Source organism: Ruditapes philippinarum, unplaced genomic scaffold (genome assembly GCF_026571515.1).
Source record: "Ruditapes philippinarum isolate M1 unplaced genomic scaffold, ASM2657151v2 ctg1030_1_1_1_1, whole genome shotgun sequence".
Classification (NCBI taxonomy): Eukaryota; Metazoa; Mollusca; class Bivalvia; order Venerida; family Veneridae; genus Ruditapes; species Ruditapes philippinarum.
In genome coordinates this window covers 237,802-255,100 of record NW_026864618.1, presented here as the reverse complement: position 1 = coordinate 255,100, position 17,299 = coordinate 237,802, and the positions used below count along the sequence as shown (strand labels likewise).

Genomic DNA, 17,299 nt, shown 5'->3' with positions numbered 1-17,299 from the left:
TTCTTTATAACTTATTTATAATGTTGCAAAAATGCTTTTGTAATTATGATAAAAAAAATACTCACACATGTACATTTGCTATAATCGTATATAAATAAATGAATTCAGAAAATATAAGCGTCACTATTGACCAGTGAAAATGTATGTTACAAAAAAAATTGTTTTTACTATGTGTTCTATATATAGCTTTAACAATAGAAATGGACAAAGTGTTATATAATATATGCTCAAATGTGTAACCACAAGTTGTTTTGTGAGTTTCATGTAGCCTTGTATATGGACAGCTAGGTCCTCGCGTTATATTTCTTGTACGAATAGAGAACATATCGAATAAGATAAAAGAAACATTGAATATGTATTTAATTTTTTATCTTTATGGTCTATTCATATTACATCCAATATAAATATATAATACAGCAAGTTGTGAAGATGAAAAATTTACAACTTTAATAACATTTTAATATACTCTTGTACATTGAATTTGTTCACAATTTTCATATATTGATAACACATGTATTTATACTAGTATGTAAGATGTAGGAGAAACATATACTTTATAGTGTTATAAAATATACATATGCTTATATATTGATATATATGCAACAATGGCTTTCCGGTTTTCTAGCATATATTTAAGTGTCTTATGTTATAGTCTTATTGAAATTTTCAACATGATATAAATATATTGTGTAATTAAACTGTTGTATTCTTCTCAAAATGTTAATCTAACTAGTTTTTTTTAAAACCATGTTCTAAAAATAAATGTTTAATTATTTTGATTAAAACCATTAATATAGAAAGCTTTATATGTATATCATGATTACTAAATAACTAATGTATCTATAAACTGACTTTATTTTACAATCCAACCTGAATTTAAAACAAAATAAACACATTTTTCATGAAATTAAATTAAAATAGTTTTTAAATATCAAGTACAATAAAAGTGTGGTAATGTCGCGTTTTTTCCCAATCATTTTCACCCTTATCACTTTGTCTGCTTCGTTTTCAGTACAAATAATTCATATATCATTGTGTCTTAAGCTGTAATAATACATAGCATTAAATGCACGACTCGTCCCTCTTTTAAACTAAAAACATCATAATTATCTCCCTTAAATTTTGGTATAAATATTTTTGCTGCAAAAGTATTGCCCTTTAATAAATGACGTAAATGTTAATCATTTAAACACATTCATGTCTATATTTCATATCTTTCATGCAATGGTCGAATTTTCACACTTATTTAGTTCATCCGGATAGAAACGTCATCTGGAGTGGCACCATTGAAACTGAAATGACATAAAATAAATATTTAATACCGTCAATGTATCTTTTAATTGTTTGCATTTTTCACAATGTAATATTATCTAACAAGAAATAAGAATACAGCAAGTATGAAGGTTATGGTCATCTGTTGTTTTTCTTCAGCTGTGTTTTTTTCTTGCCATCGAAAAGGTTATTTCTTTTGCTAATTTAATTGCAACATTTCCATTTGCATCGAAACAAGTATTTCCATTGCTGTGAAGTTTAGTCGCATTAACAGGGAAAGTGTAATTACATGTTGCTTTAAACGCAGCAAATTTGTTTTGTACAGGTAACAACTTACTTGCTCTTAATGTTTATTGGGGCTCTTTTTCGTTTCATCTGTTTAACCAGTTGCTTTTGTTTTGCTCTAATGTTTTTTCGCTTTTCATTAACTTTATTTTCCTTTACATAGAATATTCTTACTAAATAATTTTCAAATGGCTCGTATTTAACTATTTGTTACTCTCCTGCGGTCGAATGTTCCGCGATCGCTCACTTTCTTAGTAACGTGAGTGTATTCAGTGAGCTGCGAAGGGAGCGTAACTATTTGTGTGCTTGAACCTTTTTTTAACGTCAATTGGTACTTTCTTTTTCCATATAAATGATATGTTCTTTTATCTATAACTTGTATGTGCCTTACAAGTTACAAGTTTTGTTGCATTTTGATTTATCTGAATTTATATTTATACAGCTTTACTCGTAACAATCCCGTGCCTGACACACAATCCTTTTGCTTTACCTGTTTTTTTTGTTTTGTTTTTTTTGTTGTTGTTTTTTTTTTTTGGGGGGGGGGGTGAATGGGGGGCGGTGGGTTGGGGGGGGCGGTGGGTTGAGGGATGTGTACGTCACACCAACACAGTATAGCTCATGGCGACTTTTAAGCTTAACTGGTGGAGGAAGACTTCAGGTGCCCTTCCATGCATTATTTCAGGCATGAACAGCACCTGAATAGATTCCCCGGCGTTCCGTACACCTGGACATTTTCTTGATTATACTAATTAAGGAAAACGAAATATGTTCAGGTAATCACAATTACTTAAGTATAAGAAAAAACGGTACTGTAAAGGAAGACTTAACAAGTAATGTTGGCAACTGTTTTGGGGAAAACTATTGAAAACAGGAAACAATCCTCTGGACTATGTACTGGGAAAAGTTAAATATACAGGTTTTTCCGATATAGTATACATAATTTCACCATAAGCATTGTATCAAAATATTCTTATAATCTTATATTTTAAATGTTTATTTATAATATGATAAAGTGACAAATAAAACAATTTCGACATTCCAAATCTAGCCTTCATTTTACAGACACAAAGATTTCATTAGAATGTCGTTATTGCTATATTACATCTGTCAAAAATACTATATGGTCTTAATAGTATAGAGAACTGTAATAATACATTTAATTGAACTGTAATAAAAAGATATAATTTTAATAGATAAATACTTTATACGATATACAAGATATACATTCTGTATCAGAAACATAAATGTCAATTCTAAAAAAAAAAATTATTTCAAATTATTAGTCCCCTACCGGTTTACCGGAGGGGACTTTAGGTTTACCCTCCGTCCGTCTGTCTGTCCGTCCGTCAGTCCGTCCGTCCGTCCGTCTGTCCGTCCGTCCGTCAGTCCGTCCGTCCACAAAACTGGATCCCGCGATAACGCAAAAAGTACTGAAAATATTTTAATGAAACTAGATATATGGATAGATGGCAGTATGGAGATTATGCACGTCTTTTTCTTTTCTTCCTATGTTGAAAATTCTGGTTGCTATGGCAACAAATAGACTGAAAATATGGCAAATTTTACACATAACCTGGATCCCGCGATAACGCAAAAAGTACTAAAAATATTTTTATGAAACTTGATATATGGATAGATGGCAGTATGGAGATTATGCACATCTTTTTCTTTTCTTCCTATGTTGAAAATTCTGGTTGCTATGGCAACAAATAGACTGAAAATATGGCAAATTTTACACATAACCTGGATCCCGCGATAACGCAAAAAGTACTGAAATTATTTTTATGAAACTTGATATATGGATAGATGGCAGTATGGAGATTATGCACGTCTTTTTCTTTTCTTCCTATGTTGAAAATTCTGGTTGCTATGGCAACAAATAGACTGAAAATATGGCAAATTTTACACATAACCTGGATCCAGTGATAACACAAAAAGTACTGAAAATATGTTTATGAAACTTGACATATGGGTAGATGGCAGTATGGAAATTATGCACATCCTTTTTTATCTTCCTATGTTGAAAATTCTGGTTGCTATGGCAACAAATAGACTGAATTTCAAGATTTCTGATTCTAGTTTTTAAGTTTTTTCACTATAAGTTCTTTATTTCATAAGGTATTTTCTTCAAACTTTAAATATAAGCTGCTTGTCATCAACCACATCATATGTGACAAGGTTTACAACTCTAGCACAAAATTTATCAGAATTACCTCCCTTGAACTTAAAATTTTCATGAAAAAAACATTGTTTTTTTTAGTAACTTCTTTTTCTGAATGTATCTACTTCAAACTTCATATAAATGTTTCTTATTGTCACTCAACATTTGTGAGTGTTCAATACTCTAGCAAGACTATTTCCAGAATTATGCCCCTTTTGAACTTAGACTTTTTTTTAAGAAATTGGTAATTTTTACTCCAACTTCTTCAATCATGATAGGATTTTAAAAATGTTATATTTTGATAACAGGGATGTTTAAAAAATAACTTTAGAGTGTCCTTCAGTCCGTCTGTCTGTACATAAAAACTTTTTCCTGTGATCACTTTTAAAGAACTTTTTCAACAAATTTACTTAAAATAGGAACCTAAGTGAATGGCCAATGGCCCTTCAGAATGTTGCTTGGGCTTTTACCGGTAGGGGACTTATGGATTGCTTGCAATACTATGATAATTGCTTGTTCTTTCTAATTTTCCGTTTTAAATGCTTATTTCAACATTTCTCAACATTTACTGCAGGTACATGTATATGTACATGTCATTAAGACAAAATTTGGTGTAAAATAACCTTTGATATCGAATAATATAATGTGCGTTTCAATGTGTTTCATAGTATAATTAGTTAAAAATTATATTTTTGATGTTTCGAAATGTCACCACATTTTTATAATCATGTCCCTTCGAATAATGATGTTAATTTGCGCATTTCTAACTTTACAACAAGAGTTTGGCGATATACTGTGCTCCTCTTAGTTCACGGTACTTAACACTTTAAAACAGTAAAGAACACAAACAATAAACTTACATAACAAAAACTGTTATAAACTGTATCATTTAGTCATTTTTCTGTTATATGACACAATGAAACAACAATATATTCAATCAAAATTAGTTTTAATTTGTCAGATGTAAAACGTGTGTCGGCCATTTTGAAAACAGTATGTCATCATTTACCTCGCGGTAATGGTGTTTTATTTCAGTTTTTCTTGTTTCAGTTAAAATTTCTTAAAGTTATTTTGCATAATTTTAAATATTAAAAGTATCTTTACATTGTAACTCAAAATTTATTTTTTCAACAAACAAGAACATTTAGAAAATGATGATTGTTTCAGACATATGCACAAATTTAATGGACTATTGTTGTTTTTTGCAGAAGTTTGTAAAATGTTGTTCAGTTTTACGTAAAAATCTATAGATTTAAATTATTTTGCACAAAAACTTTGTTGTTAAGGTGGTTGAATAAAAAATGTCAATTCTGACCAATTATAACAATGGTCACATGAAAATATGCCATTACCGTGAGATAAGTGATGACGCGGAATTAGTGATGTTGAGTATACTAAATAAGGCACAATGATAAAGACACTACATATACAACTACATATACATGATATATACAACGTATTAAAATAATGGTACAAGCGTCAACGAATTTGTAATATTCTTTACCCTTAAAGGGACTCCACTGAGGGTTTTTTTTATACAAGACGGGACTGGAAATTATTATTTTTCGAGGTAATTGTTCTATTTGATTTAGATCTAGACCAATAACTTGGATGCAAACATTCAAATCCTTCGCTCACTCCGTTGTTTGTTTGTTTATTTGTTGTTGTTGTTTTATTTTTTTTTGTTTTTTTTTTTTTGTTCATTTCTGAGTATATTTCTTAATCAACTTTTGAATATCTTTTTGTTCTTAGTGCCCTATCATATCTATGTAAGAAATTCAAATGGTATGATTTAGGCTTTTGTACCGCAGTGGTTCATTTAACCTGCCGAAACTATTATATAGCCTTGTCCAGCTTCAATATAAAGATTAAAATTAAAAGTTGTTCAGCCAACAGTATTTAGATAGGTCAGACTGCAATGGTGTCTATGCTGATCTGGCTTTAAAATGATGATAAATGCTAATCACTTCCGGTCCCAGCAGACTAAGGGTTAATGAAATTTTAGTAGATTTACACAATATTTAGTAAATTTGAGCAAAGAAGCCATGTAAAGCTGTTTTAGTAAAAACATCGTTGTTCATGAAAGTTTTTAGTAAAATCTTGATATAGCAAGAACAACTATCAATGCAAAGAAAGTTATATCGCCTACTCATGAGCTTATGTAAATCGAGATGCATTATTTCGAACCAAAGGAAAATATTCCAAGTGAAATAGTTTGACTTGAATGAACGCTCACTTTAGGAAAGCATTCGAACAAATATGATGAAATGTATTATATGGAAACTGTATTTAAAAAATACTTAAAGAAGATTAAATGTGTATAGACATACAGTTCTTTAACAATGTTCTGTACTGTAGAGAATAAATTTAGACTCACCGGCTCATCCAATATGATTTTATTAGATACTCGTTTTATTTCCATATTGTACAGAGAACGGCTTTATTTGCCTTTTATTAAACGGCACACATAATTTTCAAAATGTATAATTCGTTTGCTTGCTTTGATTAAGCGAACTATGCACTTGATATAACGAAAATAAGAAATTAAGATCATCACTATGTACAATATATACCAGATCATCGCAAATGGTCTGTTTTAAATACTGAACGAGTTTTTCCACGGCGTGTTTTGTAATTATCTACGTAATATATACATAACAATAAGAAATAAAAAAAAGATATAGATATCTAAATAGTTGCTATAAAAAGTATAATTTACTGAAAAGGAATTTTATTATTAAATATATCCATGACCTCATGAAAAAAATATACGTAGCATTTCAACAATGTTCTTAATAAAAGTCAGGTGTTATTGTTGAGATATCTACGACATTTAGAGAAAGGCTTTGGTATTAGTTGCATTTTACAGAAAGGAATCAGTCGAAATTGGAAACGATAGAAATATATTTTGCAATCATTGATATACTGGGCATATAACAACAAACGTATTGGCAACGGATTCTGACTGAAAACGTGAAAGACCATATAATATATAGTATACATGTTGTGTCTAACAAGAGATAAACTTTTATGAAATGAGCCGTGTCACGACAAAACCAACATAATGGGTTTGCGATCAGCATGGATCCAGACCAGCCTGCGCATTCGCGCAGTCTGATCAGGATCCATGCTGTTCGCTTACCAACTCTATTACAAGTAGAGAAACTGATAGCGAACAGCATGGATCCTGATCAGACTGCGCGGATGCGCAGGCTGGTCTGGATCCATGCTGGTCGCAAACCCATTATGTTGGTTTTGTCGTGACGCGGCTCAAATGTGTTCAGGAAAATGTTATTGAATGAGCAACCTTTATAACCTTTTACCTGAACGAATTTTTTTTCACATCACACCTTATAAAATTTAACCAATGAACTTCTAGTATTTGCATCATGTGATCTCCCAAAAAAAATATAATTGGATCCAATCTAATTTAATTAGCCTCGTTTTCGTTTTGAAATTAGAAACAGTCGATATCAAATTACTATTGTACTCCGTCTAGCCTCGTTTTCATTTCCCCATTTATTATAAGGTGTGAAATGAAAAACAAAATGCATACTGTTCACATTACATAGAAAACAAGGTAAGTCACGTGATTTAGATATGCAAGAATATGGATGGCTGACACATTGCTTCACAAGGAAAACAGACAGATAAAAGGTAGCAATAGCATAAAGCTCTTCCACAAATTCCGTTACCTGGAAACTGCGGTATAATCACAGTTTTTGTCTCCCCTGTAGGATTTTCTCCTATAAAATATTTAGGCCCTACATGGTTTATATATGTATGTTTGCTCTGTCAAAAATGGGTGTTTCACTTAACTAAAATGAAATTATTTAACCCACGTGTTTCGGTTTCTTTGTTTGACCTGTTCTCGAAATATTCATTCATATGTATAATTATGTAAGTGGAAAATGTCACACATGCCCTGTTCTCATATATGTAACTACGATAGAATCCCTTCTTAAGTATGTAAGCAATGATAAGAATATCCACAATTAAGAAAACCCAGCAATTAAAACCACTTTGGTCCAGTACCGATGGTGGTCTTAACTGAAGAGTTTTACTGTACATTTTAAAACTTGATGGCGGATATTAACAATCGTGAGAATCAATTTAGGTCAAACCATCAGTGTGTCCGTATTTGAACAGAAGCAAACACTAAAAGTTATCTTGTCACAACACATATTTCCATAAACCATAATCCAATAACCAGAACATATTATATTTGTAAGTGTTTATGAGAACTCTTTTTCAATTTTACATGTTTATAGCAACTCTAGTTTTAGGAAACGACAAACTAACCTCTTACGCTTACATATATAACATTGAAAAACAAACAGTTAGGGTTTAACATACATGCATATAAGTATTTATGTATATATCTAATAGTTATGTCCAAAGCCATTGGCGCATTTTCATTGAAAGCTGCGGGAAATTTATATGCCATTTATTCATTTTCGTAAAAAACGACAAAAGAATATGTTTAGTCAACTAAATGATCGTATACGTACCCGGTATTGACGTACATTTCGTCAGGTTCGTCTTGCGGTGTGGGAGGTGGTGCCCGGCGACGGCGAGATTTCTGGAAGATTGTGAGTCCACGAGACTTCCGTTTCACGTACTTGTTCTGGATCGGTGGTGATGGGGCCTGTAATATGTATTTCTATAGATATAAATTTACATCAGTGCTAATATTTGTGTTGTTTTTGCTGTTAGTTCTTAGTTCCTTCAATTTTGCCGAATTCAAAAAAAAACGAATGTGTAACTTAAGGCTGAATATCACTCAACACAAAGTATTGAAATGATGTACATGTATAGCCAGTTATCTACTTTAACCTATAACCTTTTTGATATTTTTTTCTTGCCATTTATTAACAAAAAAAAACTTAACCCGTCACTGAATAACGTCAATGTGGAGTATGTGCTAAAGAATAAAAATGAAGCGTTGGTATTTTTTCATAGTGAAAAAGTACATGTATAATCTTAATGACTGTGTAGCTTAGTAATTTTAAGATGTATTACTATGTAAAAAAATTTCGAGGTGTTAAACCATAACAAGAGGTCATTAATGGCCCTACACCGGTCATCTTAAATCCATTGCAAACTAAATAGAAGTTAACAATGCTACTTTTCAAATACATAAACTTCTTTGGGAAAAGAAAACTTTTGAAGGTATCTCTTTTTAAAGTCTATGTAAGACCTAGTGAACTCTATGGCAAGGTCACTTTTGAGCACAATGTCATCATTTAAAAATGATCAGTGTAGTCCACTGTACACTTTAACACAAGAAAATGTCTAAGCTCTAGGGCTTGCAGTTTTGGAATTGACGGACTTAAAATGTTTTTTTTCTTTATAATACTACTTAAAACCAAGTGACGCCAGTGCTGAGTTCAATGTTGAACCAAAGGTTATGCTCTGAAGACAATTGGTAAAAGTCTATTGGAAATAATACATACGAAATATTTTAGGTCCATGAATTGGCTTTAAGGTAGGACAAATGTTGACTACATGACTCTAAATAAAATAAAGGGGTCACCAGTTTTGACCCCAGGGTGTTGATTTGAAAATGCTTATATTAGTAATGGTCAAAAGTCTTAAAAAAACAATGCTACACATGAAATATTTGAACAGTATACATCAGCGTGATTTGAAAGTTCTCTTAAATAAGATTTATGTATAATCAAATGGCAAGATTTTACCCCAGGATCACTAATTGAAAACATTTAGTTGTGGTCCACTACACAATGCTTCACACTAAATGTCTAACCTCTAAGCATTGACGTTACAGAGTAGATTTTAAAGGCTTTTCCTCTAACGCTCTATATAGAAAACAGTGACTCCAGGGCAAGGTGATTTTTCCCCAGGTTCATAATTTAAATAAACTTAATAGTGATCCACTATAAAATATCAAATTTATCAGATCTAGAATAACAGTTATAGAAGAGACTCCTATTAAAACAGGCGGACGGCGAACAGTAACGATACTCAAAGATTATCATGAACTGTGTTTACGTGAGCTCATAAAAATATATTATCTTAATATGCGCATGCGTATAAATAAGTGTCGCCTACCGGTGCCATGTACAATTCTTCATCGTCTCCTTCCTCCTCCTCCTCTATTGATGTCTCAAGAGCTTGTGCATGTGCCGGTGGTCTCATTGGTTCCCCTGGCTTTGGTCTACCAGCGTTTGAGGTGCTGGGCTCCCCGTCCATTTCGTGCATTTCTCTCCCCTTATTAGACGTAGCTGCGTCATCAGTGTCTTAAATGGTGACATAATTATTCATTTAAAATTCTATTATGAAACAGATTGCCTTTAATATTATAACAATGAAAATTCTACAACAATTCAATTTCACTACTGAACATTCAAAAATTATTCTAAATAAATATTTATCATAACAATTTATTTAATATCGTATTTTATATTTAATATTTTTAGGCTATTTTATATCCCCAGGAGGCAAAACAAAACTTTTTATGTGGCAATGTGGTAATTAATGTTTCCTAATCTTTCACGCAAATCAAGCGCATGCCTGCCAAACAAACTTCTTGTAGCCTTGAATAATACTAAAAACTTCTAGCTTTGTAAAAAAAACTCAAAAAACGCTAGCGTTGTTCAAAATAAAACCAGTAAAAAGCTAAAAATGCGAACATCAAAAATAAATGGGGGATACAAATTTCAATAAATTCATATAAGGTTGTATCTTTGGATTGTTTTGAAGCAATAGCGGGGAACAGATAGCATTAGACACGTATTGTCGTCATCCACATCATCACAATAAACAAACGTGTCGTGGTTAAAAATCAAACGTACAAAAATGAGGAACATTGTTTCCCATTTAATTTCAAGGCATATAAAAGGAGACATAATAAACACAATCTTTCTCCAAATATTTGTTTATTTTTAGTTTATTTTTTTCTGATATGAACACGATTTACATGGTACATGCAATGGAAACTTGTCAATGCCACAATAATTACACATTAACGACTGTTAAATTGATTAGACAAACATATGCATGTACTATTTTTGCTTATGAACATTTAAAAATGATTTACAATGACTATTACAATAGATTTAGTGGGGGATCGGCATGCGCCCTAATCCCCACACCAACCCCCAGTTTCTTTGCCTCTCCTTGGCACCCTGGCAGAAATATTAATTACCCCCCCCCCTGCCCCAACAAGAATTTCTGCGTCCGTCTCTGTATAAAGACAACGTAAAAAGTGCTATAAAAGTAAAGTATATAATACCTTGTTGTATACTCATAGGTTAAGAAAGACTTTTTTCAAGCAATGTTGGGAAATTTATGTCAAAAAATGAAATAACTCTTCATGAAAATCGTAATAATATTTCGTCAATACAAAAATGTATTTCTTAATTAAATTACGTATTTTCAAAAAAAAAGTAATATATTTCGTAAATGCGTAACGTTTTTCGTAATACTTATGTTACTTCGTAAAAACGAAAAGAAAATAAAACAACGTAATAAAATTCTTAAAAATTATGTGTCTACATATAACTCTGTATCATTAAAACACAACAAGATCACGGTTGCACGGTTGCTTTTGAGCACGGGTATGTTAAAAAAAGCACATCACACATCATAAAATTATATAACCAATAGCTCAATAACATGATATACATACCAGATGGACCTGCTGTAAATGTTAAATATGATTATATTGATTTTTTAAATAGATTGTGCCATTATTTCACACTTCTTTGAGTGTCATGTATTCTTTCCCCAGCTGAGATTGTTAACTATATTTCCCCTGCTTTGAAGTTAGAACTGTCTGATTTTAGTTGGGATAAAATCCAAACTAGACTAGTGTACTAGTGTTCAAACCCGAAATTTCCAACCATAAAGGGTAAAGCCCACAACAGTGACGTTTCATCACCACTACAGATGGAGTTTAGGTGGCAACAGAATATAACTTGGCTTGTGTGCAGGAAACTTCAGTTAAATCTAGATCTATATCAGCGGTATAAGTCTAATATAATTTCCATCTTCACAACAATGGTAAAATTTGAATTACAAATTCGTCTATTAGATTAATAACTTATGTCAAAAAATATCTTGCCATTTTACAGAACGACAGTTGTTCATATCAAAGACTTAAACCTTTTACTTACAAAAAGTACAATGGAAAACATTGCGTATTTCACGTATTATTCAAAATATGTCTAACCCATTACAGACTTGAGAGGATATAAGAGAAATTGGAAAACTTTTCTTTAAACAAATAGACGTTTTTCTTTATGTATATGTATATATAATGTAAGCTTAGAAGGAAATGTTTTTAAATCAATTATGTTTGAGTTAAAAAGGTGTGAATGAATCTCTGAAGTTATACCATTACGTTAAAGTCTTACATTGGTCAAATGAAACACTTAAAATAAAATAATCTACAAAGGATAATGAAGAAATATGCTCAGAATTATAAAAGTAAAATTCGATTTATGTGCCATCCTTAGCTGGGTTGAAGTGAAAATCGTTGCAACGCTTTTAATATTTTAACTATTTTGCACAATAATAATTATGATTCTGGAAAAACGGAGTGGGGGAATGATCTAAAAAAATGCACACAAGTTATTTGTCCAGACTTGCTTCCAATGGTATATAAATCTCGGGAAAATATTTCTAGTCCGATCATGTCAAAAATCCTCAGTTGAGTGCCTTTAATTGTAGTACGATGGCGAGGTTCGGTGAATAATTACTGTGTAATTGTTTTTGGCAGTACTTGAGTTTGAATGTATTAACTTAATATTTATATCAACCTTCATTAATATACGCCAAGTATTCATGAATAATATTCCATTTTGTAGCTTAAATCTTCGAACTTAACAGCCATCCCACGTACAAGCAAATCGAAGACTTTTTGACATTTCATCACGTTTCAGAGTTGTGACAATTTTTAAAAGTTCTTGGGTACATTTAATTCATTTAATCGGCACTAAAAGGACATTATTCCGTTAAAAGTAGTGTAACATACTCGCATAGATTCAAAGGATTCAAAATTTAGTGTTTGAAAATGAGCCGCGTCACGACAAAACCAACATAGTGGGTTTGCGACCAGCATGGATCCAGACCAGCCTGCGCATCCGCGCAGTCTGATCAGGATCCATGCTGTTCGCTATCAGTTTCTTTACATGTAATAGGGTGGGCAAGCGAACAGCATGGATCCTGATCAGACTGCGCGGATGCGCAGGCTGGTCTTGATCCATGCTGGTCGCAAACCCATTATGTTGGTTTTGTCATGGCGCGGCTCAAATATTGTTTGTCCAATAGGATTGCAGTATTGCAGATGAATCGTAACACATTTACTTTGGTAAATCGGCAAACTGTAAATCGACAGTTTATAAAAATAATTTCTAAACTAAATTGTTTATAAAAAATATTTTCAAAACTAAATTGTTTATAAAAAAAATCAAAACTAAATTGGTGCGCATTCACCAAATTAAATCGGTCCAATTTAATTTTGTAAATGTTTACTGATAAACACTAACTGATATATAATTTCAACCAGTAGTCTGCATTTATTCCTTCTTGACAGATTTAATTTTCATTAATACTGCCTAATAACAAAACTTATACATTGGGAGTGTGTGATGTTTCCATATAGAAAGAAAATTACACATACAAAATAAAACTATAACACAGAAAAATAAATATATTACTTTTTGAAATATTCACACAAGTATCTTTAGTGTATTTTAAAAGTATGTCGTTTTTCATAACATTTGTAATGAGAAATTTAACAACAACACACACATTAGGTTTTTTCCAAAATGATGACATTTATTTATTCTTTACCTGCATCAAGTACTTCATTAGCATCTTGAAGAACATCTACACCAAAGAACGTGGTCAGTGCGTTGGGAAATCTGAGGTCAAGCAATCTTATAACGATTCCGGAAACAACACAGAAAATACCTATACATGAACGAAAAAAACAGTGAAAAAATTATTATCCAATGTTGAAATTGACGTAATGACGATTTATGCTGAGAAATAAGTTGCATGTTTGTATACTCCTTTGTCAAACATGAGATCCGTAAAATACCTATCAACCATTGTTACATCAATTAGCTTTACTACATTCAAATATCAGTCAAACTAGGTTTATGATTGCAGGCCACGTGGGTTCAGGCGAAACCGTTGTTTCCTTTAACAAGAAACTTTTCACTCATTGCTAAGTACTGATTAGTTCCAGGAACGGATTCAATAGTGTTTCAATAAGCCTATAGTTTCGAACTAAAATAAATTCATATAAACTAATCGAGCTTTAGCCAAGCATGCAATAAGTTACAATTACGATGTTCTTATGAAGCCTTGAAAGCGGCCTATCTTATGTAAGCAAAGTGTCGTTATTTTGGTTCATATGTTAGTGTATCTTGCTGATACTGATTGTTTTTACCAAGCGTTTGAATATATGCCATAATTTCTTGATTAAAGGCCCATTATGTCTGAGAAATGCTATCATTTTCATTTCTCAGAAACTTTTTTTAATTTTGGTATCTTGTTATAGTTTTCAAAAAAATAATACTCATTTACCACAAAGATGAACCATCTTTACATCTTTTGCTCTATTGGTAATTGTTATACCTGTAATTATATTGAACTAGTACTTTGCACGGAAGTCAAATTCTACTTTGTTTACATTTTGCTATCTTTACAGTGCAACTTTCTTCATTTGAGTTGTTAAACATCTCATGTGCTATAAATTCATTATTAAAACATTATTAACCATTTTTCACATTTTTTAATTAAAAATGATATGGATTTCTGAGGCATAATGAGCCTTTAATTGTTTGGGTCCGGCAGCGCCGAACATTATAATTATTACGACTAATAAATGGTCTTTGGCTATGTTTTATAGTGGATAGGTCTACGATGAGCAAATTTTCCAACATATTTAGAAAGAAAAATTATCTGAATAATAATAATAATATTTTGTTCTTTAGCACTTTATTATATGCTATATAATTATGTAATATCGGATCATGTATATCACACTAATTCTTGTCAATAAATTCCATGCATAATTCTTTCGTGATCAGATCTAAAACTAAATAATATCAATGTTATTATTCATTGTATTACAGACCTTCCATTATAGATCAATTCCGAGTCACCAAACCAAGAATAAATAGCCTTTGAATTTCAAAATCCTATATGACTCGTTGTTTTTTGCGAATTGTTAATTGTCAATTTGGGGATATCAAGATGAAAATTTAAACACATCCGGCGCTCTATGATGCTGACAAAGGCTTATCAATTTCGGTTCCAGGAAAGAAAGGGTTAAGTATTAAAGATAAAACACTTATAAATGGTGTATAAATCTGGTTTTTCGCTTGTTTTGATTGTCTCCCTTTGTACACTTCGGTTGGGCTATTGCTATAATACGAAGCATGTGTAATCTACAGCAACAAGGAGCTATTTTTACCTTACATTTTGGCTTAAAATTGTTAAAATAACCAAAATATTGGGTGTCCTATTTGGGCATGTTTTAAACCATTGCGAGAAAACTCGTTTTTCCCCGTACAACTTAAAGGGACTTTAAGCTGTACGGGGGACGAGTTTTCTCAGTCTTTACTGTTTAGTTTAATCCTTCTGGTCTCAAACATATTTTGCGAATAATGGATTCAATGAACAATGTTTAAATTATCATGTATCTTACTTTTCTGTAGTTTGTATTATACCGCCAAAATGGTTCTTGGCGATGAACATGTATAATTATGTTTTTGCCAATTAATTATTTGACGTGACTTGACTTGATCATTTTTCTTAATAGTAATAAAAAATCAAGCCGAACAGATGTACGAAGTATTTCACAAACCTGTTATAAGAGTTATATAAAACGATCCACCATAAGAGAATTCCATTATCCCATCTTCCCATGGTATTTTAAGTTCGAGGGGATTTCTCAGTGTAGCCCAGATGATGTTAGCAACAATCATACACGTGCCGGTGAGCATGAGAAAGTTAGCGCCGTATGACAACAAAACGAAGAAGAGAATGTTCGTGAGCACCCATAGCGGGAAACATAGCCTGAAATGTATGGAACGCCGTATTAGTTTCTTGTGGGTTTTTTTGTGGGTTTTTTGTTGTTTTTTTTTTTTTTTTTTTTTTTTTTTTTTTTTTTTGATACAATGTACTATGTCGTGGCAACGAGTTACTAATTCGTGGCCACGAGATAGTTAAGTCGCAGGAACGAGATACTATGTCGTGGTCACGTGTTACTAAGTCGTGACCACGAGATAATTAGGTCGTGGCCACGAGATACTATGTCGTCTTTGTCCTTTTTCGAGAATTTGTTAGTGATTTCTGTTTGTTGTTACTGATGGACCCCTTTGATTAAAACTGAAGATAATTTGCAGGTCAACTTACCACATCAAAATATGAGAATACCAGCCAGCTTGTCTGTAATGCCGACCCCATCGTATCCCTTCACCATCAAATGTGAAATATTCCGCTATCCAAAGAATTGGTAACGGTAGACCACGGAACTGAGCTTCGCGATATTCCCTGTTAAATCGCCCGGCTGAAATGTAGATTTGCTGCAAAAATTCTCAGAGAAATGCTTTTTCAATGGTTGATATGTATGTATTGTTGTTGCTTTTTTCATTATTTTTATTACATCACAAAAAAATCATCTTCGACGATATATTTGCTTATACAAATCCTTTCATAAAACATAAAAAGTCTATCACAGTAAAGCTATGAAGATGACAACAATATCAGAACATGAAGACGGTCGACCTGTCTATTGAGCAGAATACGATGTTAATATACATACCGAAAGGACCAAATCCGAGTCGACCTTGTTCCCATTCCCAGCTAAAATGTTCATTGTAGTTGATTGTCTCGTTCAGTTGTTTTTCCGGTGTACCTGTAATTTGTTGCATGAACACTTATGACATATAAAAGTACATTATTATAAAAATCAGGCAAGAAAACATTGCTGTTGTCTCTTTTTTCTGTTTTCAGGTAATAATGACCGCCGCGGTACTTAGCCCTTCTTCGCCATGGCTGGAATTATCATTTCAACAGTCAATATTGATTTATTCGACATCCGGAAGTTTACCAACGTCGACTGTCAGACCCTTATCATTTGAATCCGACGTCGGTTCAAAACATACATTTAACTGGCCTGTGCATAAGCATAAACTCTTTAATTACGAACACCTGTGGGATGCAACTGACTTTCGGATATTTGAAACCGATGACGGTACAAAACAAAACACTTTTTCAGATGCCATAATTAACTTAACCCATGTGTAAATATAACACATATTGTTTTTTAAAAAAGTATTGATATAATGGTTGTTATCATTACATTGTTAAACATGGTTTCAAGCAAACTTACATTAAATATCTGACTACCTTCTACTATTTATTAAAATAATATTTTTCTGATAAAGAACGTTTCTCTTTATATAGCTGTATGTTTTTTGTTTTTTATATATTTATTGGCATAATTTATCTGAGCAGGTCCGTTGTTCTATATTCCGAGGAATAGTCTGAGGAGGTTTCCTCCGTGCATGCCAACGGATGCTACGGTTCCTCTTAAAA

General features: G+C 32.1%; 1 protein-coding gene across 4 annotated transcripts in view; it reads right to left on the bottom strand.

The window, feature by feature from the left end:
- Positions 1–354: 354 nt before the first annotated feature.
- The window catches only part of LOC132726274 (dual oxidase maturation factor 1-like), a 28,569-nt gene continuing 11,624 nt past the window's right edge, over positions 355–17,299 (bottom strand). Inside the window, exons 5-13 of one of the 4 annotated variants that reach the window (XM_060711571.1) lie at positions 16,524–16,616; positions 16,115–16,268; positions 15,564–15,775; positions 13,538–13,657; positions 11,370–11,381; positions 9,791–9,978; positions 8,230–8,366; positions 7,414–7,464; positions 355–1,292 (exon numbers count right to left, since the gene is read on the bottom strand). In XM_060711571.1, the coding sequence (XP_060567554.1) occupies positions 1,247–1,292; positions 7,414–7,464; positions 8,230–8,366; positions 9,791–9,978; positions 11,370–11,381; positions 13,538–13,657; positions 15,564–15,775; positions 16,115–16,268; positions 16,524–16,616 (1,013 nt within the window). In that variant the 3' untranslated portion in view covers positions 355–1,246. The remainder of the gene's footprint in view (positions 1,293–7,413; positions 7,465–8,229; positions 8,367–9,790; positions 9,979–11,369; positions 11,382–13,537; positions 13,658–15,563; positions 15,776–16,114; positions 16,269–16,523; positions 16,617–17,299) is intronic. The other 3 variants (XM_060711573.1, XM_060711572.1, XM_060711574.1) reach the window with 3 other exon arrangements.